This window comes from Lycium barbarum, chromosome 12 (assembly GCF_019175385.1).
Source record: "Lycium barbarum isolate Lr01 chromosome 12, ASM1917538v2, whole genome shotgun sequence".
Classification (NCBI taxonomy): domain Eukaryota; kingdom Viridiplantae; phylum Streptophyta; class Magnoliopsida; order Solanales; family Solanaceae; genus Lycium; species Lycium barbarum.
In genome coordinates this window covers 96,654,687-96,678,538 of record NC_083348.1, presented here as the reverse complement: position 1 = coordinate 96,678,538, position 23,852 = coordinate 96,654,687, and the positions used below count along the sequence as shown (strand labels likewise).

The window sequence follows — 23,852 nt, the reverse complement described above, 5'->3', positions numbered from 1 at the left end:
TGAAAATTATAAATTACATTATTAATAGCTTAAAAATTTAAAGAATACCTTCAAAAATATATGATTGTAAAAGAGTTCGGTTAATTTCAATAACCGCGCGAAGCGCGGGAAAGTACACTAGTATATATATATATATGTAAAAGCTAGGCTTAGGAAAGGTAATGTGGCATGCCTCATAGCTCTAGCAAGGTATTTATCTTTTTTTCCTTTTTTCCTTTTTTTTGGCCTTTTTCTGCCATTTCCTTTTTAAAAAAATCCCTCTCTTATTTATTCATTTATATGCAAAATTAATTACACATTACTCTTCCACCACCGTTACTAAAGAAACTGACAAACCACGTCTTTCTCTTAATTAGACCCTATTGTCTTCTTTGCGTGTTTCTACAAGTATATGTTTACCCTTTTTGCTGATTCTATGGAAATTCTTTATATAATAACTCAAGAAGGTTTCGGATTATCAAAAGGTATAATTCTGATCTTTAAGTTTTACCTTTGTTCATAACTAGTGAAATTGTCCGCGCCAATTAAAAAAATATTTTTTTGAATATCAAATATAAGAAAATGTAAACGTGAAAGATCTCATTAAATTGACGAACTAATCTTCTTTTAATATTTGAATTATAAAAAAATATTTTTCGGCATAAATTGTGTGGTAACTAATTCGCTCGGCACTACACAACTTATGCCGGAAATTTAATTCCTACGGAAATTATGCTGGACAAGACAAAATTTCTATAAACTTATGTCTTGCGAATTAGTTATTACACAACTTATGCCGGATAATATAATTCATACGAACTTATGCCGGAAAAGGCAAAAGTTCTTTAAACTTATGCCTTGCTATTTTATTTTTTTTGGTAAGAAAACAACGAATTCATTGCCTCTACTGGGGATCGAACCCACAATCTCTGGTTTCGCAAACTAGCGAATAAGGATACTTTGGCACACAAATTTTCATTAAATGAGAAACATGAACACAAATTAAAGACCAGCGATTTGAGGGGCAAAAATTAAAGACTAGTCCTTATGAAGGACAATATGCGCAAAAAAATATATGTAAAAATTGTTTTTTTTTTTTTGCGCGGATTGCCCTTCATTTGGGGTGGTCTTTAATTTTTGCCCTTCAAATTGGTGGTCTTTAAGTATTGCCCTTCGCTTAACATCCTGAGGTTGTGAGTTCAAACCCCAGCTCAGTTAAAAAAAAAAATCACAAGCCAAAATTTTGAGCAGAATTAAATTCTGCCCGAGGCAGAGTTTTTGCAAATCTGCCCATGTAAATTCTGCCTTAAGGCAGAATTTCTGCTTGAATGGCAAATTTTAAAGACCACCATTTTGAGGGGTAAAAATTAAAGACCACCTCCATCGAAGTAGGGCTGGGCATAAATACCGAAAAACCGAACCGAATTTCAAGAAACCGAAACCGAACCGAACTAGTTTGGTTTGGTGTTCGGTGTCCACCTTCAAAAAACCAAAACGGAAATAGCCGAACCGAACTTTGACTAAACCGAACCGAAGAACCGAAATTTAAACCGAAATTTAATACATTATCCAAAAAAATTAAAATAGTCCACGCCCGTTAAGTTTAAGCAAAAAAAAACTCAATTATAACAAGCCCTCTTTTACTTTTGTATCCCTAATTTTTCACTTCAATTGAAAAAATCAAATATCTTTAATAAAGAAATGTGACTAGGATGTGTCTTTAGGATTAATGTATGTCTTTTATGTGTTTTCTTAATTATTCTTACTGTATGTATATAACACCTAGTAATCATATATTATTGTTATGATTTTTCTATTCTTGTGTATCCTGTTTGTTTGATTTTAATTTTAATTTGTCAGCTTTATGTTTTGTTACTTTTGATAATATGAATTAGTGTAAATGGAATCGCTTCTAATATCATATCAAAAAAACCGAATTGAAAAAACCGAAACCGAATCGAACTAGTTTGGTTCGGTTTTCGGTGTCCATCTTCAAAAAACCGAAACCGAAATAGCCGAACCGAAGAACCGAACGTCCACCCCTACATCAAAGGGCATTCATGCAAATTGCCCTAAAAATTGGGGTTTTGGGTTATGATCCAATTTTTAGCCCATTTTAGTCCAACTCATTCCAACCTTAGTAAACTTTGGCGTCTATTGATTAATTCAACTCATTTTGAATTTTTGATTCGCTCAAATTCAATATAACCCTAATGCATAGGACATGTGGTACTCGGTGAATACTAGTTTGCCTCTTCATGACACTTCTTGCTCGGGTTATTTCAGTTTTCTAAAATAGCACCGACAGGGTAACCAAATTTTAAGATGAGCATTTAATAGCCTATTTCACTAAAATATAACTTCTCTATATTAACTGGTTGATTTTTTCAATTACCGTATGTCCGTATCGACATATATACATGACCATTCACTCTCATGCCCCTGAATAATAACTTGGTCCTAACATCGGAAAAAAGAAAAGGCTATATTAGCAAGCCAAATAATCATATTATGAGAGCAAAAACCTCATTGAGCTCTTGAATTCGTCTTTTTTGTTTTTGTTTTTTTCTTTTAAAGGCAATGCTTCTTGGGTTCCCATGCTTCTTTTAGAAACCAAAAGTTGTTTTTCCTTTTGTTCTTTTTCCTCTGTCATTGAAATACGCATGTACTTAATTCCTTGTCCCAATTCAATGCAATACTTTCTTACCAGTTACCAAATCCTTATTAAAACCACTTTAAATTCTCATTGACCAACCAAAGAAAATGAATAAAATCTCATCATTTCTTCTGTTATATTTTTAACCTTGTTCTAAATATTGATTATTATTATTTTCCTATTATACTTCTCCAATTAAATCCTTACTTAGACTGCTGAAAAATATTCTTTGACGGTCAAACAAACAGAAAAATTGATCATTGATCTAATTATATTTAATTTCTTTGGTGAATGCATCATACATAACGCCATGACCAGTTGTCAACAAACGTAACAACCATGAATATTAATGCAAATATAACAAAAACAATCATGATAATTCCATTAAAATAATAATTACTCAATAACACTCCCTTTGAATGAGTCTCTCGTTTAGTTTTATTTGGCACAACTACATGCACCGCTCCTGAAAGCGATGGCTTCCACCCTATCCTTCAATAGCTTCTTTCTTTAAGAGCTAAGTTTTGAAGTATAGTCTACACTTGCCATTGTCATTTCATTGATAGAAAGCTTGGACATCTCTTTCTTTCTGTTTTTATTTTTTTGAGGTATTTTGTATCTAATTCGAATTCGTGTCCAATAAGTCGACATCTCTTCTTTCGTTGCCATTTGGTAAACAAACTTTTAGTTCCTAGATCTCTTTTCAACAGAAAGGCGAAAAAACATCATTGCATTCTATTTTTAGTAAAGTATTTGTTTGTCTACCGTCCAATGAAGCTTTCCAGCCATTTGGACTAACCATGGTCTGTACTTTGATGGGTTTTAAGGAAAGTTGAGATTACAAGAGAAAGCAAATCAGATTGCAAAGTCTGGTTTAGGAAGAAAATCACCATTCACCAGTAAGTAGTACTCACAAAAGGAAGCAAGTATTTTTGAATTTCCAAACCAATAGTGCATTAAGGCAAAGGCATTTATTACCCTTACCTGCAAATAATTAATGCCCCCAACTACATTATTACCACCGGGGGAATAATTCTTACCTCTCCTTCTCCTTGGTTTCTCTACTCCCCCTAAAATTATCATAAACCAAAAAAAAAAAAAAAAAACGTAACGTTTCAGCAGAAGCAGCAGCGCTGGTAACTATACTGTAAGGTGAAAAGGCGTTGGCCATGGAAACCATCAGAAATTGGGCAGAATTAGGGATTGTGGATACTATCTATGAAGAAGATGTTGAAGATTCCTCCAGTGATTCCCTTTCTGTCTCTCCAGGAGACTCCCCATTGCCTTCACCTCCCCGCTCTAGGGCCGTCTCCTGGTAAGAATTTAATACTCGCTTTGTAATTAATTGTAATTCCTACTCAATTTACATTCAGCAAACATAATTTACTCTATTTTTAATTTGTGCTTCTTTTAACTTGTTATATTAAGGTCACAAGTTACAGGGAATGAGACTGATGTAGTCATACATGTTGAAGGCTCACGTTTTCGCCTACGCAAGGTACTTTCATGCTCCAAATATATGCACTATTCACTTGTTTCTTTTCTCCCAGGGGGAAAGTGAACCAAAAGGCGCTTTTTTTTTTTTTTTTTTATTTTTAATTTCGTCTTTTCATGCGGATTGATATGTGCTTCTTGTCTATATGTGTGTGTAGCTGCAAATTATAAACAAGTTTTCCAATCTTAAATTATGGCTAACAGGCGAGAGTGTCGCCGCGAAGGGATAAAAATTATTGACTTTTGCTGTGCTGTTGCTACATCCCCATCAATCTGAAAAGGCCTAAAGTTGACTTAATAATTTGTTTATTTGTTCTTATCTTAGGGGAATCTTGAGCTAAATTCTTTCAACACAAATCTCTGCCATCTATACGTAAATATGAAAAATGTTTCACAATACAATACAAGAATTAACGTGACATGTCCATTCAAACAAAAATAATCCAAATGCGGATTAAAGGTTTACTATAATAACATGTTAATAAGAGATGTAATTGTCTGGTCTTCAAGGCTCATTGTATCAAATTTCTAGAATTCCTCCCCTTCTTTTTCTTTCTTTTTGCAAATACTTATCAAGATAATAACTCAGTTGGTTGACTATTTGAACTTTTACATAAAATTTGATTTTTCACCATGTAATCTTCTCCTCTTTTCCTCCTCTACCCCCAATATTTATCAGATTGCAAAATTATAAGTAGTAGAGTAATTTTTTGAAAAAGGAAAAAAAAAAAAAGCAGTAGAGTAATTACCAGCGAATTTCGATAAATAGTGGTGAGAGGGATGAAAATTGTTCTACTTTGTACTTTTTTATTTTGGGCTACTCAATTTTCACCATTAGCAGCACTTCTTTTTCTTTTTGATGTATTCATAAGGTTTAGACTATTTCAAGACAAATTAACAGTAAGTCAGTAATGGACATATCATTTTAATCCAAATTGATACCTTTTGGAAAAATAAAAAATCCACTACATAATTAAAGCCATAAATTGCTTTTATTATTTTTTTGGTATGTACTTGAGAGCTGTGCCTAAAAACTGAACTGTACATTTCGCAATTAATTCAAAAGGCATTTACTGAGTATTTCCTAAATTTACCTTAGGATCCATTGACAGCAAGGAGTGGATTTCTGAAAAGAAAGCTGAAGGGTCTGTCAGAATTAACCCTCTCTCCACCGTTAAACATAACGGCCGAAACATTTTCTTTGATCGCCGAGTATTGTTACGACTCTCACATCGTCATAACGCCGTTTAATGTGGCCGCTCTTCGTACGGCTGCTGAACTGTTAGAGATGACGGAGGCTAATAACGTGGCAGGTGGAGATACCTTGGCTCAGAAAACGGAAACATATTTCCGCCGTGTAATTGCCGTTAATAGAGAGTATGCGTCGATTGTGCTGCGTTCTTGCGTTTCGCTCTTGCCAGAGTGTGAAACGACGTCGTGCCTATTGAGTAGATGTATTGAAGCGTTGAGTTTGGTTGACGATGGTAACGGCATTGTGAAGTGTCTTAATGATGTTAAAGAGTTGCGGCCAGTGGATTTTCAATTAATTGTCAAGTCAATGAATCGGTGGTTGAGTGGAAGCCATGACCAACTCTATAGAATTGTTGACCTTTATCTTAAGGTAAGGTTGTTAATTAAGTACACTATTTTTTGCTATGTTTTATTTTCTGAGGTTAATTTTGGTAAAAGAGTTTTTCATTGGTGAACAGGTTTTCAACCTATTTGTATTTTTTCAGCTCTAATAATGTGTTATTCATCGAAGCACAATGTAATTCGTTACATATGTCGTGTACGTAAAAAAGTTTCAAAGACTATGCAACTAGTTAATTTGATCCCACAATAAGGAATAAATTTGTCCCTTAACGTCGAACTGAGTTGTACACGTTACATTTACAGTTTTGCATAGCTTAAGTTTAAAATTTAGTCACTCACCGTGTAAAGGAGTATTTACACACAACTAAATTCACCTTGCGTACTTGTACGGCGGATCAATTTATTAACTTAAATTCAATAAATTGGGTCTCAAATTTGGGTCTAGTTCATACTAATTTCCTACCAATGATGCTTCAAATTGATTTTGTCCTTAAATTTGTAAACTCTGTTCTTTCAACAGGAATACAAGGGCAAGATATCAGATGAAGAAAAAATAGCAATGTGCAATTACATCGACTGCACCATCCTTTCGCCTCAACTTCTCATGCATGCTGTTCAAAACCCAAGTATGCCATTAAGGTTTGTGGTCCAAGCCATGTTTATTGAGCAATTAAACACCCGTCGCTCTATCCTCACTGCGACTGCTGCTGACAACCACCACCACCACCACGATCATCACATTAATCATCTCCAAAACAAAAACCAAGTCAGCTTAGGTACAATTCTCGAACGAGATGCAGCAGTGCGTCAAGTGGCACAGCTCAAGGCAGCGATGAATGCAACGAGCTCGCGAATCCAGAGTTTAGAGCAAGAGTTAAGTGGCATGAAGAAACTTCTTAAAGAATCGGATCAGAACACGAAGAGTAATTTGTCGCATGACTCTGCTCGCTCTGCTAGTTTTCGATTGAGTTCAGAGAATAAGATTGATAGAGGACAAATTGGATCAGTTTCCTCAGCAAGCTTTCGGATACTTACAGCTAGAGATAGAGCTATTATGGGGTCGTCTAATTCATCGGAAATATCGTATGAGGAAAGTACGAAATTGGAAAAGAGTAATTTTAGTCGAAGGTTTATGAATGGATTGAAGAGTGCATTCCGAGTATCGAAGAAGAAAACAGATAAGGTGGAAAATGTAAAAGAGACCGAAGATGTTAAAGAACAACATGGGGATGTGGTGGTAATAAAGAAGGACGTGCCTTTTCGCAGGCAGCGTCGTTCTAGTCTAGAGTGAAAAAAAAAAAAAAGGTTCTGTTCGTTTCACAATTCTTTTAGATTTATGTGTTACCGGAGTTTCTATTGAATTTGTGTTCTCTTTGTAGTTTTAAAATTACCTTCCTGAAAAGACTGCGTTTCTCAAAAGTGTGAAGCTGGTGCGTACTACTATTTTTTCTTTCTTATAGGATTGATTTGGGGACTGGTTTAGGATTTAAATGGTGTTACCAGTTGATTGATTTAGTAAGAATAAAGTGCAGAGTCTCATTCTTAATATCCTTACAAGTATGGGTATGACGTTGGACCCCTACTTGCTTTTAAGTGGTCCAAATTCAAAAGCGGTTTTAATAGAGGTAAAATATTGTTACTATATCACTACTTTTTCATGACAAACTTAATGTGTAAATATGTAACTTCATAAGATAAATCCTCATCTACGCTGCAGTGTATATCCCAATTAAAATGTCATGATTTGTTAATGCGCTCACGTGTAGCTTATTTAATTTAGAATAATTTACTTGATTTATTTCACGTGCTGCCCTTTAACATGCAAGAATTTTCTGAAGTTGTGCAAGATCAAGTATTATAATGACTGCCTCTTCCACACGGTTAAGAAAGATTTCATTGCGCAAACCGGAGATCCCACTGGAACAGGATCTGGGGGTGATTCGGTATACAAATTTTTGTATGGTGACCAGGCTCGGTTCTTCGGGGATGAAATCCATCCGGATCTGAACCATTCAAAGATGGCAACTCTAGCCATGGCTAGCGCTGGTGAGAATCTAAACGCTTCTCAATTCTATATCACACTGCGTGATGATATCGACTGCCTTGATGGAAAGGACACGGTTTTTGGAGAAATTGCAGAAGGGCACGACACAGTGGCGGAGCCAGGATTTTCATCCAGAGGGTTCAAAAATTCTAAAAGGTAAATACACGAAGAAGTCAGGGGGTTCAACATCTACGAAATATAAAGAACAAAATAATTTTAACTCTGAAAATACACTGTAATTTTTCGTCGAGGGGATGAACCCCCTGGAGCCAATGTGGCTCCGCCCCTGGCACGACACATTGAATCGGATTAATGAAGCATATGTGGATGGAAACAGCAGGCCGTTCATAAATATCCGAATCAAACACACTTACATATTAGGCGATCCTTTCCCCGATCCTCTCCAACTTATGATCGCCTTTAACATTCCAGAAGCTTCATCCCGAGATGATGTGCGATTAGAAGATGATTGGGTGCCAATGGATGATCGATTAGGTGCACGAGAACTTGAGGTGGTTGTGCGGGCAAAAGAAGCACATTTGCCGAGCAGTAGTACTTGAAAGTATAGGGGATATTCCTGATGCTGAAATTAAGCCTCCAAATAATGTGTTATTTGTTCGCAAACTGAATGCAGCTACTGACAATGAATCCTTGAATATTATTTTCTCAACATTTGGGACCGTGCAATCTGGTGAAGTTATTAGGGATTACAAGACTGGGAATAGCCTCTGCTATGGTTCATTGAGTTTGAAACCAAAGAGGCCTGTGAACAAGCATATCATCAGATGAATAATGCTGAAATTGATCACCGATGGATACATGTTGATTTCAGTCAGAGTGTTGCAAAGTTGTGGTCCCGATATCGACGCAATAGAAGACCAGTATGATTTGCTATGTGCAAATTGAATTCTCCTTTATGCTACTGCAGAGTGTGCAATGTGGAGATCCGCAGCTGGTTCAAGTTATATCTGTAATCAGCCGTGACTTAATTTTTCTTTTTTAGCATTTGGTCGGTTTTCAGTCCCTAACTTTCCTTCTGTGGCAGATTTTGGCTCAATGTTGAATATTTGAATTTTTACTTGCGTTTTGGTTGTCTGTCCAAAGGATGAGAGAAAATTTGAGGAAAATAAAAAGCTATTATGCATAAATGGATCAGGTAGAATTTCAAACCCCAGATTTTTATCCAGGTCAGTTAGAGTTTAATTTATATACACTAGTACTGTAATTATTTCACGCACTCACTAACTCGAATCCTAGATTTTCCTTGGATTCAGGGAGGCGAGGGAGGATTTCTGCTCAGAGAATATGATTGAAAGAATTGTAGTTTGCAACTTTGCATGAATCAACTTGTGTTCAAGAGGTACATTGATCAAGCAATAATTAAAGATATTTGGGTTTCCGCGAAATAAGAGTTAATTTTCTTACTTCCATATCACAAGAGAACCTTGTGACTGTTGTGAACCTGTACGGTTAATAAATCATCTCTCTTTAACAACCATTTTTAAACTCAGTAGTTTTAAATTTAAAACAAGCTTGCACATAAATAGCTTATAACTACCACTTTCTATCAGGTAAATTCAGTCAAATAAAAGAAAGCTGCTACATATGAAGATGACAGTCCTAAATCATTTGCTTCCTATGGCCACTTACAATTTGAATGAAAGAAAAAAGGATAAAGGGCCTGATTTGCCCTCTACTTTGCGAAATGTTTACTTTTACCCTCCGTTATACTATGCGATCAAAAATATTCCTGACGTTAGTATAATTATTAAAAATATCCCTAATTTTAACAGAGGTCCACCGTGGCGAATTCCCATCTATTACAATCCTACATGGCTTGACATTTTGGGTAAGATGGAAGCCATGTGGCACGCCACCTCACCACCGATTTTTTTTTTCTGTTTTAAGAAAAATACTAAATCTTAATATTTTTTTCTTATTGAAAGTTTTTCCCTTGCTGATATTTTTACACATTAATTCCTAATTAAATTAGAATCTAAATAACTACAATCTTTCATACACACTAAAACCCACCCAACATCCCTTTATCTAACTGAAACAACCCATTTCTTCCTCTTTCATAAATCATAACCAACAAATCATTAAAAGGCAACAAAAGAGAAAAAGAAGAGATTGGTGATTCTTGCAATTGAAATTTTGGGCTTGAGTTTTATCGGCAATTGCTACAAAGTGAAGCTTTGATAATTGATTGGAAATGCTAATGTACTTTGCTAGACATTTCAGTTGGGTGTTAATGATTGTTGTTGGATACTTCAGATCTATTGGTTCTTTTTCAGTTGGACTTGTTCCTTTTGAAGATGAGCTGAAAAATGGTGTCGGAGAACGTTAAGCTTTCCAACCACCCAAAATACCCCTCGACCTTTAACATACTCCATTCTTTCTTCATTCCGTTTAATATCAAGTCAATCAACAAATCTCTTTATAAAGAATTAAAAAAAAAAAAAAAAAAAAAAAAGGGGAAAATGGCATAGAAAGGGGAGCTTCCAGTGACCTGGGAAGAAGAGAAGCCAAAAAGAGAAAAGGAAAAAAATAAGAATCTGGAATGAAAAAGGTATATTAAGAAATAATAACTAAATATAATTAATCAAATATATCATCCAATTAGAAGACAGCACGTGTATAGTTTGAACCCAAAAATTTCCTTTGCCCGGTCACGGTGGACCTCTGTTAAAATTAGGGGTATTTTAACAACTATACTAACGTCAGAGGTATTTTTGGTCGCATAGTATAACGGAGGGCAAATGTAAACTATTTCGCAAAGTAGAGGGCCAAATCAGACCCTTTTCCCAAGAAAAAAACGTTTTTAAATTTCTTATGTATAAAAATAAAGATTTTTTATAAGGCAAGATATAAAATTAAAACAAATCTATAAAGAACTACAAAATCAATTGACCTGAATCACCTTATCATTTTAACTCATTCAACCTTAAAGAAAATGACACTAATGTTTGGCATCTCAATGGAATGGAAATCTTCGAAGGTGCACACAGGTGGAGTGGGATCTTCCGTATTCAGTCTAGTCACTCCACTCGTGAACATGCCAAAAAATAATGACTAGGATTCAATTCATCATGATTTCCTTCTTTTTGTTCTTTTAGGGGACGGATAAGGTCGTGAACGAGAAAAGAGAACACAAGAAAAGAATAAACTAGTAAAATATATTATTTGAATTCTGCAACTTCCATTTTAATCATTTAGACTTTGTACTTATGTTTAAAAAAAAAAAAAACTTTATATTTGGCCTTATCTCGTATCATCACCATTAGCTTCTAAATAATTATGTGTATTTTTTGTCGTCCTCACAAATCTTTGGTGGGGCATCGTAGGAGAAATTCCTAATATATCCCAAAGCTTAGGCTGTGATGTTATCTTAAAAAGACATCTTAGGCTGTGAAGATTTTACAATGAGTTATGTAAAATGGTACCTTATACTTGGTCTTATCTCATACCATCATCATTAGCTTCTAAATAAACATGTGTATTTACTAAGGAAATCACTATTGTGTATTTCTTCCTCTATCCTTTTCATAAAAAACAACAGTTGTCCCCATATCTATTTTTTTTTATTTTTCCGTATTGAAGCCCACTAAATTTAGATTCGCGCCGCGTAAGGCCCATTCAGGGGAACCGCTCCCTAACAAGGATTTTTTCATACACAAAGCTCGAATCCGAAACCTCTAATTACGAGAGGAGTAGCCCCTTCCGATGTTTCATTTCACTACAAATTTGTCCAATCTTTTTAAAAGTCAGTCACTCCAATAAGTACAACATCTAGCCAGCACATGTACAACATGTAAAAAGTTTTAACTGCAACATTGAATATCCAAATGAAGATACGAAGGCTTGCTCAAATAGTAAGCACCCTCCACCTCCAACCCAAAGATTGTGGGTTTGAGTCATTAACAGAGCAAAAAGAGGGGAGCTCCTGGCCTTGGGTGGAGGGGGGGGGGGGTAAAAGAAAAAGAATTTCCAATTGAAGACTTAATTTGATCTCTATCTCCTCATCCCTAATTTTTGTCCTTCTAAACAGAAATAATATTGCTACCATTGAGTTTTAAACCTGTTGATGCTAGCTTACCAATTTTTCTACTATCCCTAAGAAAATTATTTTTCTCATTTTTAAGGAACTTATTTTTCTACAAGACCAAACATGAAAAAATTGAAAAAATATTTTTCTGAAATGTTTTCCTCCATACCGAACATACTAGGAGTGTCCAAAATCCGATTTAACTGATGAACTGAACCAAGAAAAATGTTATTGATTTATCCGTATTGGATTATTGGGTTAACGGTTATTAAATGATTTTGTCTGCTACTGTGAAAAAATATGCTAGATGTGCTCAATTAGGTGAAATTAGAAAAATGATAAATAAATATTTTTATTGGACTATCGGGTTGGTTTCTGGTTTTGAGGTTTTAGTTAAAGGTTAAACTGACAATCCAATAAGATTATATTAAAATTACCTTTTTTATCTCTAATTATATTAGTGACTTTAGATTTTAAATACAAACTCTATTCCTAAATTCTTAATTTCGTTCCAGGACCCTATTCCGCAAGCGACACTTTAGTTCTCTCAAACTCGGCTAGAAAGAAAATAAGTTTGTTTTAGCAATAACGTCTTCAAATTTGCTTCTGCTTGTAATATGTGTAGACTTTAATGCATGAAGGCAATGTATATGAACAAATGAAAACAAGAGAAAGAAAAAAAAAAGCATTTTCTTATCGGTTAAATCGAAAACTGAACCGTTAAGGACCTAAACTGATTAAAACCGATAACGAATATCTTATTGGTTTGGTTATCAGTTAAGCATGTCTATAAACCGTAAACCGAAGCACCCCTAGAACGCACCCTTTATTTGTTTTAAACCTCCAAAATTTTGCTTCTTTAGTGAATATCAAATCTTTTATTTCGTTGTATTTGCTAATTCTCATTCCAAACTTCCTTTCTCATAAATAATTTACTTTTTATAAATTATTCAATTTTGTGACTGAAAACTCTAATAATTCTAAAGACTTACCAATAAAATACTGATACAAGTGCCAATAGATTTAATTAATTATGTAATAGAAAAAATGTAACATAAGTGATATTTTTTAAAAAATTAAATTTAATACTTTTGGAGCATGAGTTTGGTAAGCCCGGGCATGATGCAACTAGTTGGTTATACTAGGGAAATTTGTAGGATTGCCCTTCATTTGGGGTGGTCTTTAATTTTTGCCCTGTGTTAAAAATCCCTTAGTCTTGGGTTTGAACCCCCGTTAAGTCAATTTTTTTTTTAAAAATCACAAGGTAGAGTATGGATTCGCAAGATAGAGTTTTGCAAAATTTTGCCTTAAGGCTGAGCCTTGCGAAAATTACTTTTTTTTTTTTACTGAGCTGGGGTTCGAACCCAGAACTTCAGGGCATTATGCGAAGGACAAAAATTAAAGACCACCAATTTGAAGGGAAAAATTAATGACCGCCCCAAATGAAGGGCAATTCGTGCAAAAAAAAAAAAGGTTATACTATGGAGCCGTTTGGATATGGTTTGAAACCATGTTTGGACATGCAATTTGGATTTCTTAAGTTGTGTTTTTTGTAATAGACATAAAAACACCACAAATTGTGAAAACTATCAAAAATATTCTCAATTCTTATATAATCTTACCAAAAGAGCAAGTCATAGTTCATAAAAAAATTAATATGTTACTAGAATGTCTTTCTAAAAAATACAACATCAATTGATCAAACTTTGGTTCAAGAAAAAAGAAAATTTAACATGAATAGTAATATAACTACTCTTTAATATAATTCTCTAATATAATAGACATAAATAAAAGTTGGTAAATGGTTGGTGAAAGTAATGGTTAAAAATATCTACCAACTTAGAAGCCAAGTTTTATATTTAAAATTTTTAAAATCATGATTTAGATTTCAAAATATCATTTCAAATTGCAAACGTGCAACTTATATATTTGAGGGCCAACAAAGGAGCGTGGAATATGAGGTGAGTTCCACAATTCATCGGGTCCACGTTGTTATATCTGGTATCGTTCTTTTAAGAGTGGATTCGATGCTCCCAGCAATTCAGTTTTGTCATGATCACAGTATATAACTGCTTAGCCATCTCACCTAGCAACCACCATAACTCGGCCTCAATCCAACCTCTAACACCATAGCCAATTTTCATTTTTCTTTTTTCTCAAACACCTTTGTACATAAACACCAATTCAATTGTTCATTCAATTCTTGCGTATCCAATCGATAAGTTTTTGTTGCATTAAGTGTACATCTCGTGTATAGATTCAAGTATTGTACCCACTTTAGATGATGACTGCCATAGGAAACGGTTCGTTGATTTATTGTGCTCAGCCGGAATTTGACTGTGCTAAGACATGGTCGACCAAGTTAGGGGTTTTAAAGCTAGGGGCATGTAATTGCTCATTGGGCTTCAACATTACCGGTACCAGCTTCTTAGCGCATACGGAGACTTGTACAACGTCTCGTATCAACGGAAAAGCCGGATGCAATTCAAACGATGAAATGACTGTAAATGATTGTCGTAGCTTTTCTGGTATTGATATTTGCCTTTTGTTTTCCTCTCCTTACTTTATGTAGGACTGCCCTCTGTCCTGACGTACAATAATTTACATATTTAGAAATTACGTAAAAAGTACTATAAGTCACAATAATTAAAGATTTAAAATATTTAAAGAACATACGAATAAATGACGGTTAAATTTTTTTCTTGTTTGACTCTGGAAATCCGAACTGTATCACATGAATTGGGACAGAGAGAGTAATTTTTTCCTCTGTTTTCTTGAGGCACATTATGCCGGTAGGCTGTAACTGCTAATCTATTATGGAATATGCACGATGTAGCTTTTCAGCAGCGGGCGAAGTTTTGGACTCAAACTATATGTATAATAAAGAAATTTTAACAATGTATATTTGACTATGATCTGAATTCTGAACCAATTATCATGAAAAAGGAGTTAGTGCAGTTAGCATTCGCACTGGCTCTAAATCTTGAATCTTAATTTGTATGGATTGGAACCAGTGTGAAATTCTGATCCCTGGCTCATATTGCCAGAAGGGGATCCAGGTTTCGAAGTTTATGGATCTCAAGTTAACTTAAAATACTAATTGGGTTCACAGTCAACTATTTATAAAAATTGTGTGAATTTTTTTAATAGAAATACAAGATATGAACAAAAAGCAAGTTCCGCCCCTGCATATTGCTATATCCTGTAGAAGCATTAGAAGTTGTTAACCTCTGATTTTCCTTGATTGTTTGGACATATTTTTTCTTGCCTATGTGCAAGAGACGACGGACTACTGTTTCCATGTGGCTTAGTATTATTTTAAGTGGAATAGTTACTGATGTGGCGAATAATCTAACTAGGTAAAAGTATACCTCGGATGTCTACAAACTGGAATTCAGCAAACATTGTTTGGCACAAATGCTCTGTAGAGAAAAGCGACAGAGAGGAGTTGCTTAAGCAAAGGGGTTGTGTTATATGGATTACTGGTCTCAGTGGTTCAGGTTTGTTTAACATTCCATAAGCTCATACCAGCTATCAAATTTTCTAAACCTCTTTGTCACTTTATAGTTTTGCAGATACTTTTTTCTATATGATGTACTGGCCGTTTCTGTATTTACTTGATTTTTGTTTTGTTTTCTGAACATGCATATGATACTTCAGAACAATGCACTAGTTTGAAATGCTTTAATCTATCATTCTGTTACCAACAAAAGCATTTCTAGTTTCTCCAAAAGCTATTTTGCCAACATATGTGGTCTAAACATGCTGGTTTATAGTTATTACTCCATGTGAGTAGACATACTTGGAGCACATGGAATGATTGTGGCATAATATTCTTAATACGCGACCAGTTATTTTGTTTTCTTGACATTGCTTAAATTCTTTATTTTTTTCTTTTTTATTAGCGCCAAGCACCGACCCCAAAAAAGGAGATGGAGGCATCAAGCAGTACTATTATGCTTATTGCTCTTATTGCCTAGTTTCTTTCTTCAGTGTATGAGCTGTTTAAATTGGCACTTCCTAAGTTTTTCATTTTTTAAATATTAAACATGGTTTCAGGGAAGAGCACCGTGGCATGTGCTCTAAGTCGTGGTTTACATGCTAGAGGAAAACTCACTTACATCCTTGATGGTGATAATGTTCGCCATGGTCTGAATCGTGATCTTAGTTTTGCAGCTGAAGATCGGGCAGAAAATATAAGGCGGATCGGTTGGCTTCTACCTTGTCCATATTCCAGTGCCATCATGTTGTTCCTTCTCGGATCTAACAATTGCAAATGGTTATTTCACAGGGGAAGTGGCTAAGCTTTTAGCGGATGCTGGAGTTATTTGCATTGCCAGTTTGATATCTCCCTACAGAAAGGAGCGAGATGCCTGCCGTGCTTTACTACCTGAAGGGGATTTCATTGAGGTTTGTACAAGGAATGGTACCCACAAGATTAGCTTGTAGAGTGAGAGCTCGCTGGTTTTGCACATCTAAATAGCTGATTGAATTGGCTAATTTCTAGGTGTTCATGGATGTTCCTCTACATGTATGTGAGGCAAGGGACCCTAAGGGATTGTATAAGCTTGCTCGAGCAGGAAAGATAAATGGTTCTATCCGTTATTCAGCATCTCTTTCTTTTGTGAACTACGAAATATATTATATAGCTGTATACAATCTTGCACCCATGAATTAGGTTAATATGAAAAGTAAGACCATATCAAATAGGTGATCTGAGAATTGAGTTTGCCTCTCTCTTAGCTATTTAGTACCTGCTACTTTAACTTTTGTGGCACTGCTTCTGCAGGCAGGAGACCACAAAAATGGATTTTTGTAGAATCATTAGTAGAAATAAGAAAATGATTCTCATGATACATTCGAGTAATTAAACGTTTCACAATTATGAACTAAATTTATTCCGTGTCCTGTGTGATTTCATCTTTTGTGGCATTCAATTGATTCTTAGTTCTTGAAGGTTAATATGGGACTTTGGCAATTTGCAGGCTTTACTGGTATTGATGATCCATATGAGCCACCCCCGAAATCAGAGGTAAGACAAATCTCCCTTCCTGCTTAAACCAATTTAACATGCTATACTGATTTGAAGATTGAGTGCTTGCTCATATAACCAGTTACTCTCAGTATTCAGATAATCAGCATTTCCTGACTTCATGACGTGACTATGTATTGAAATTCAAGATAAACCAAATAAGCAATTGATATAAGTTACAATCTTTCAATCGCCTCAACTTTCTTTGGATGTAGATTCAGTTGCACCATGTTTTCAATAAAGAGGATAGAATTAGAAATCATGGCTTCTCTAAACTCTAATTAATTCTGGATCTTGTATCTCTTCATTGTGCAGATAGTGTTGCGTCAGAACCAAGGGCTATGTGATTCTCCTAATGACTTGGCTGATGTTGTCATCTCATACTTGGATAAAAAAGGATACCTGAAAGCTTAACTGCTCCGGACCTTATCTTCAGGCGAAGCTACATGTTTCCTTTTGTATAAGTGGATAATAATATATGTAGATTGAGTTAATTTGTAAACTAAAGGCCTAGCACTGCTATTATACAGGGCTAGGATATGATCGCAGAAAGAAACATTGCATTCATGTGTCAGTCCCTCACCCTCTCGACGTCTTAAAAAAGATAAAAAACATGAAAATTTGAAATCTACCCTCGTCAAAGCTATAAGTTGTGAAGAAAGATACGTGAAACATAACTACAAGACACTTTGACTGACAAAGATGCAAGTGTCGGAAAAATGTTCTACAAAAACTGGTTGCTATGTTATTGATATGGATTCTTCATCTAACCAGTCAACAGAAATAGACAAAAGAATAGCAGAATCATAAATAAACAAAATTCAGAACTTAATTTTGGATTTGCAGACAGAACTTGCATTCTGGAATTTGATGAAAACTGAAATGTCACAGGTGCTAACTGTTGTGGCTTTGAGCTTCAAGACTTTCCACACAGTGACCTTCCCATGTAAAGTGGTTAACGAAGTAAAATTCCAGCAACCAGAAAATACATCTCCTAAGAAATCAGGATTCTTAGAGAAACCATCTGAATCAATTAGCACAGTTGTGTTCAAATCATGATCTGCTCTAGCTGGGATGGTGTCTGCTTCAATTGGTGCTTCTGCTGCTGGATCACCGTGATAAGTCACATAAGCTCTGCTACTGTCATACTTGAAACTACCATAATTCCTGTTATGGATAGTGAGGATTAGGCCAATTGTGACGTTGAGGTGAAATGCTGGAAATGGCTCAAATCTTATGGACTCTAATGTGACAGACTGAGTTGTGACTTTTGGATCTTTTGGCTTAAGGATAGTGAAATATAGGATAATGCCAACTACTAGAAGAATAATTAGGAGAATTGCTGTGATGCCACAGCCTATTTTGAGGGCTTTTTTTGTCCTTGGGTTGCAACATCCCATGGTTCAGTTTCTGCTGGTATGCTGAGAAGAACAAAGGGAGATTTAGAGAGTATTTACACCACGAGTGTTGACGATTACTCATTGAAGAATCACCAGATGGAGATTATTCCTAGGTGGCTTTGTATTAACCAACGATTAGGAGGTGAATCCAATTCTTTCTGTTAAGTTTTCTGAGATTTTTTGGCTGTTTCTAATTTGTCATTGTAATGGAGATTATAACAACAGAAGAAGAGTTGTTTCTTTGAGGTTGTACACTTAAAATCTACACGTATTATCAGCTTCTTGTTTCCATCTATTAGTACTTTAAGGGCTTGTCAAGTTCACACAACTAGTTCTTCTAAAAAAATGCATAAAGAATACATTTTCTTTTCTTTTGTCTTGTACATGGTCTCCTCTTCAAAGCTTGACATCATTATAAATATCTCATGCCACTCAACTTCTATGGATGATCCTTTTATTTCAGAAACTAAAGTTATTCTTGCTGGTCCAAATATATATTGCCTTTGGACTCGCATACCAACTATCCAAATCATCATGAAGAAAGTTCAAGTAGGTCTGAAATTCTGACGTAATAATAAGCACGCTAGACACATTATACAGACCATACAATTACTACCGCGAGTAATCTGCAGCGGCAAAGCAGAAATGCTTTACCTTGACACCGATTGCCTGCCGATAGCAGTCCAATAACCGCACTTTCTAACTTTAATACAGAAATGTCAAAATAACTTAATCAGAAGATTTTTTTTCATTTCCTGGCAATACTAAAACAGTGTCAACGTCTCTTTCTGGAATTGACAAAGGACAACGGCTCAGGTAGCCTAACATAAAATACAGGCTGTAATGAGCAATAGAAACTTTCAATAGTAAAAGAATGAAAGATGAGTGCTGAATAATGGAATCCTTGTCCATCTACAGGTGTCAACGTCGTTGAAGCCTTAACTGCATATCTCTGGCCACAGAAGGGAGCCATCTCTCCCCCCTAATTTTTTTTAACGCTGCAACTCTTTCTTCCTCTCTTTTAGCAGCTGCTTTGGCTGCTGCTTCTCTTGCTTCTATTCTAGCCAACAATTTCTGGTAAGCATTTTTTGATGCAGCTAAAATGTCCATCCCATCAACAGCAACGATCTTGATTTGGTTTTTAAACTGTGGCGACCATAAAGGGGCAAGTGAGAAGGTGAAATAACAAAAAATTGGAGGTGGATAGAGAGTTTAAAATAAAAGTTTTCACTAACTATGAATCAAAACACGAAGAAGAAAAGACAAACCTCTTTTGAGTTCTCATCAAATTCCTTCCCAGGACGAATTCTTGGTTTCTTTCTGGGTTGTTGGAGTTCATCTAGCAACAAAGCAGGGACGTTAATTTTTAGTTTTACACTCTAGTCTTACTACTGATATCTTTGAGGGATTTACATAATGTGCATCCTCTCAACAGTATGCATCTATAGTTGCTCTATAGCAATGTGTTCAGGCGGCAAAGGAGGGCAAGTAACGGTTAAAACTCAACCCACTCACCTAGTTCTCCCTCCTGTAAGTCATTGAGGGATTCTGCTGCAGATTATGTCTAAGTACAGTTAGTTCACCACACCTATCCTTCACGCTGCCCCCTTATCAAAATAAAATCAGAAAGAGTTGAAGTCCAAGTTTTATCCAGTCTTCACCCCACTGTATGCCTAATATTTTTGACAAATTAATTCCAATAGATATACAACAACCCCCCCCCCCCCCCCCCAACCCCGCAAAAAAAAAAAAAAACTTCTGTAGTTTGGTCACTTGGCTCCTCAGAACTATTTTCTGATGGCAATAAAAGACAGCAACATATAAGGGTAGTAATTCAGCAGATTATTCCTTTTGTTAGTTTTTGTTAACATCTCTACTAAAACGACGACAGAGTAGGTGAAACAACAAATTAGACATCTAAAAGATAGCCAGAATAAGAGCAAATTTAGGGTGAAGCATCGGTAGTTGCTATTAGAAAATAGCCTGGCTCTTCTGGCCAGCAGCTTTGGTCAGCATTTAATACCAACTGTCAGCCTGCTTATGACTTTACAGGATTCTAGTACGACATGGTTATCATTGTGGCTATTAAAGTTTCTCAGACTACTCCAGAAGATCGACTAGCCTGCTTCTTCCCTTTCGGTTGCTTCCTCAAATTCTGGATCCCCCTCTCAGATATTTTTTGTTCATCAACATAACTCTCAATTGTATGGAAGATCACCTTCCTACATGTGCAATATTCTTGTCCGTGAAGTAGACCAGTTTCACATTGGCCACTCTAATGCCAGCAATCAATGAAAACAAAGACCACGGGCATAGAGGAGGAGTTAGCCAAGGATCTCTTCACAATTGTAATATTCAAGTCCTTTGCTTGCCATGAAACCAGGCAGTACACCTGACTAAAATAATGTCTACTTTCATCCATCTTAATAAAGGAACTAAACAGCAGTAGTAGATTGCTAGATTTCAGAGTTAAAATTTTGATGTGAATTGCCACATATGATAATTAAAAAGCCAAAGTGCCTATACTAAAAGTTCAAGAGAGTGCACTGCTTTTTGGCATGATCCTTATAGAACCAGCTTTGATGTGAAATTCCCAGATGTTAAGACCCCAATCAATGATTTGAGTAATTGTCAAGCTGGTCCAACCTCCTTTCATTGTGTTGGTAAAAAGATTGCCCGACAGCCACATCGTATACTTTTGACACTGACTTGGTATTCATTAGTCACATTGTTTTGATTTTTTTTTTTAATCAAGTTATTTTGATTTATTAAGAATAAGTAAACAATATGCCTGGGAACACTGTACCATAGTCTTTCCATTATGCATCTAATATTTTTTATCCCATAAGTAGAAGCAAGTTAACATAATATCAACTTTAGCCTTTGATTTCTATTACACAAGGTTAGTCAGTATTCTTTATTTTATCCAGTCAAATTTGGAATTTAAGAATGTTAAACTAACAACAAACAAATTTTAGCAGCATAGGGACGTAACAATCAACAAATTACTTGGTTAAGAATTTCTTTTCTTTTACCTGTGTGATCAAACACAATCCCAGGTGGAGCACGCTTAAACAACCGGATTCCACCTCCGTTCACTGAGGGTTCTTCCTGTGAAGCATGATCAGGATCTCTCACTATTTCTATAGTCTTGTCTAGCATGTCTTCCAAAGTCTTCTGAGCCTGTTAGTGTCCATTCATGAAGATGATTCATCAAGCAATGACCACAGTAGCAAGCAAATGTTAGACCAAAATGTGGTTAAAGACCCTGCAGGAAAATTACAACAATCTTGCACGGTGCAGCATGAAAGACATACATTTTCAAAAAATTATTAGTTTCAATTGTCATGTTATTCGTGCTTGCATGATAAGGCATAAAATAATCAGGCTATGAGAATAGAGACAGAAGACTCCCTAAAATCGAGCTATAAAATTTGAAAATGAAAAAAAAATTGGAAATGCTATAATCGAGCTATAAAAATGAGGGGATTTCTGGAGTATCTGTTTGGATGGTTGTTAAATATTTTTTCATAATGAATCGTATTATTTGTATTGTTTTGATGAATACAGCGTTTGGATAAATGGTATTGTTTCCCTCTACTATAAAAAAGGTAGGGTAAAGGATAAAATAATATTATTAGATAATAAGTGAAGACAAAATGAGAAAAAAGAATAAGGTAATGTGGCAATAACACAAAATGAGACTTTTCTCGGATTTAAAGTATAAGTAACAATCAGAACAAAACACAACATACAATAGGTAACAACCATCCAAACAAGATATGTTATCATCGGAGCACTCACTGGTTGAGTTAACAAGGGTTGCAAGGTATAATCTTGAAGCAAGCAAATGAGAATGTGAAAATGGGGAAAGGTACCTTTATTTGATAATATTTGAGCTTCTTGGGTCGTAAAGTATCAATTTGATCTTCTTGGGAAACAGATTCTCCGTTAGTAGGAGTGGCTGAGGAATGAGTAGTTTTGCCAAAAGTAGTAGTAGCAGCAAGAGAATCTATGGCGGCTCTCCATTCAGCATCTCCATCCTCTTCACTGCTGCTGCTACTCGTGCTTCTACTCCCATCACTACCCATCGAGTATTTTTTCAGGGGTTTCAGGCGGTGTCACTCTTGGCCTAAAGCCTCTGATTCTTTGGGTTCAACTTTTGTGGCTCATTGGCGCTTATTTACGTCCCTATTTTGTGCAGGTCACGATTGCCCTTATTCGGTCGGTCTTTAATTTTGGTCCCTCAAATTACTGGCCTTTAATTTTGGGCCTTCGCATAAAACTTTTGGATTCCGAATTTGAGCTTCCGCTAAGAAAAATTACAAGGTAGAGTTCGCCTGCAAAACTCTCCTCTCTATTTAAGGCTCTCCCTTAAGTTAGAGGGTAGAAGTTTGCGTTAAGGCAATTTTTTTTTAACTCACTTAAAATTTTACAAAACTCTGCCTTAAGGCCTAATTTTTGCTCGAATATGCCTAATTTTGCTACGAAACTCTGTCTTGCGATTTTTTTTTTACTGAGCTCAAACCCTGAACCTCGAGGTATTAGGCGAAGGGCAAATATTCAAGACCAGCAATTTGAGGGGTAAAAATTAAAGACTAGTGCCTTTGAAGGGCAATCCGCACAAAAAAAATGATCAATACTAACAGTACTTTGTAAGGTATAAGTTTATATTTTAACATGATAATATTCCACAAGTTATGTCCCGCATGACTAAAGAATTTATGCATAAGTTCGATTGCTAAAAAGCAAAACTTAAAAGATCAACCTATTTGAAGGGGAGTTGAGGTGTTTAATTGGAACGCCTAATTTGAGTGTCTAAATAATATGTCATGACAAGTTTAAGAGGATAAGTATGTATTAGGGCTTATTTATATGTTAAAATCGATCATACAAAATAAAAATAGGGAAACTAAGGGTTTTGATTTTAATTACTTCACTCATGTACATTATAGAAATTTGATTTATGATGATGACACATATGAAAAAGCTTTTGTTGTGATTACAAAAACAATATTATAAGTTTAAAGTTTAAACACTGATGCTCCACAATATGCTCATCACTCGGAGAATAAAATGTACAAAGTAGACTAGTTATTATGTAGACGATGATTGTACTCGTGAAACATAAACATTTTTAAGTGTCGTTCAACATTTTGAGGATGAAGAAAGATAAAAAAGACGAATGACAAAACTTTTATTAAAATTTCTGATAAAATTGAGCATTTTCGCAATTGATGCCAAATTCGTATTTTGCAATTTCCAATACATATTATACTTTTGGAAATTACATTTTATTTCTAGAATAATTATAAATTCAGATTTTCGTCATAAGAATATCTAGCTGAGCATAGTTAACCATTAATTAATTCAAATGTGCACTTTTGCTCATATGCAATTTTGACAACGATTTAACTACTCATAAGTTATATTAAATTCGTACTATTACTTTATACCTGGGAGTAATATAGTTTAAAAATAATATGTTTCTAATAAAAAGTACGTTTTTATGAATTTAAGGTTAGATTTATTAGGAACCATCACAAGGCCAAAATAAAAATTTTACCACAATAACGGGTTAAATGGGCAAATAGCTCTATTTTCTA

The 23,852-nt window shown here is 35.2% G+C and overlaps 4 protein-coding genes and 1 pseudogene across 5 annotated transcripts; 3 read left to right on the top strand and 2 right to left on the bottom strand.

Annotated features, from left to right (window-relative positions):
• Positions 1–3,128: 3,128 nt before the first annotated feature.
• On the top strand, positions 3,129–7,109 carry LOC132623408 (BTB/POZ domain-containing protein At3g49900). The gene is made up of 4 exons (XM_060338155.1): positions 3,129–3,950; positions 4,064–4,133; positions 5,229–5,750; positions 6,243–7,109. Exons 1-4 carry the CDS (start codon positions 3,805–3,807, stop codon positions 7,011–7,013), a joined length of 1,509 nt encoding a protein of 502 aa, XP_060194138.1. The 5' UTR covers positions 3,129–3,804; the 3' UTR covers positions 7,014–7,109.
• A 227-nt stretch (positions 7,110–7,336) lies between these two features.
• On the top strand, positions 7,337–9,239 carry LOC132623409 (peptidyl-prolyl cis-trans isomerase CYP59-like; annotated as a pseudogene).
• Positions 9,240–13,761: 4,522 nt separating this feature from the next.
• LOC132622679 (adenylyl-sulfate kinase 3) lies at positions 13,762–17,413 on the top strand. Of its 2 annotated transcripts, none has more exons than XM_060337332.1 (7): positions 13,762–14,342; positions 15,174–15,314; positions 15,874–16,023; positions 16,106–16,224; positions 16,322–16,395; positions 16,801–16,846; positions 17,162–17,413. In XM_060337332.1, exons 1-7 carry the CDS (start codon positions 14,096–14,098, stop codon positions 17,258–17,260), a joined length of 876 nt encoding a protein of 291 aa, XP_060193315.1. In that variant the 5' UTR covers positions 13,762–14,095; the 3' UTR covers positions 17,261–17,413. The 2 variants fall into 2 exon arrangements, with proteins under 2 accessions (XP_060193315.1, XP_060193314.1); XM_060337331.1 differs by having other exon boundaries at positions 13,763–14,342; positions 16,322–16,406; positions 16,800–16,846.
• Positions 17,414–17,667: 254 nt separating this feature from the next.
• On the bottom strand, positions 17,668–18,246 carry LOC132624705 (uncharacterized). Its single transcript, XM_060339445.1, has one exon. It carries the CDS (start codon positions 18,244–18,246, stop codon positions 17,668–17,670), a length of 579 nt encoding a protein of 192 aa, XP_060195428.1.
• Positions 18,247–18,950: 704 nt separating this feature from the next.
• Positions 18,951–22,480, bottom strand: LOC132623674 (uncharacterized). The gene is made up of 4 exons (XM_060338466.1): positions 22,125–22,480; positions 21,282–21,429; positions 19,515–19,585; positions 18,951–19,392 (listed from the first exon to the last, which is right to left on the bottom strand). Exons 1-4 carry the CDS (start codon positions 22,335–22,337, stop codon positions 19,168–19,170), a joined length of 657 nt encoding a protein of 218 aa, XP_060194449.1. The 5' UTR covers positions 22,338–22,480; the 3' UTR covers positions 18,951–19,167.
• Positions 22,481–23,852: the final 1,372 nt, after the last annotated feature.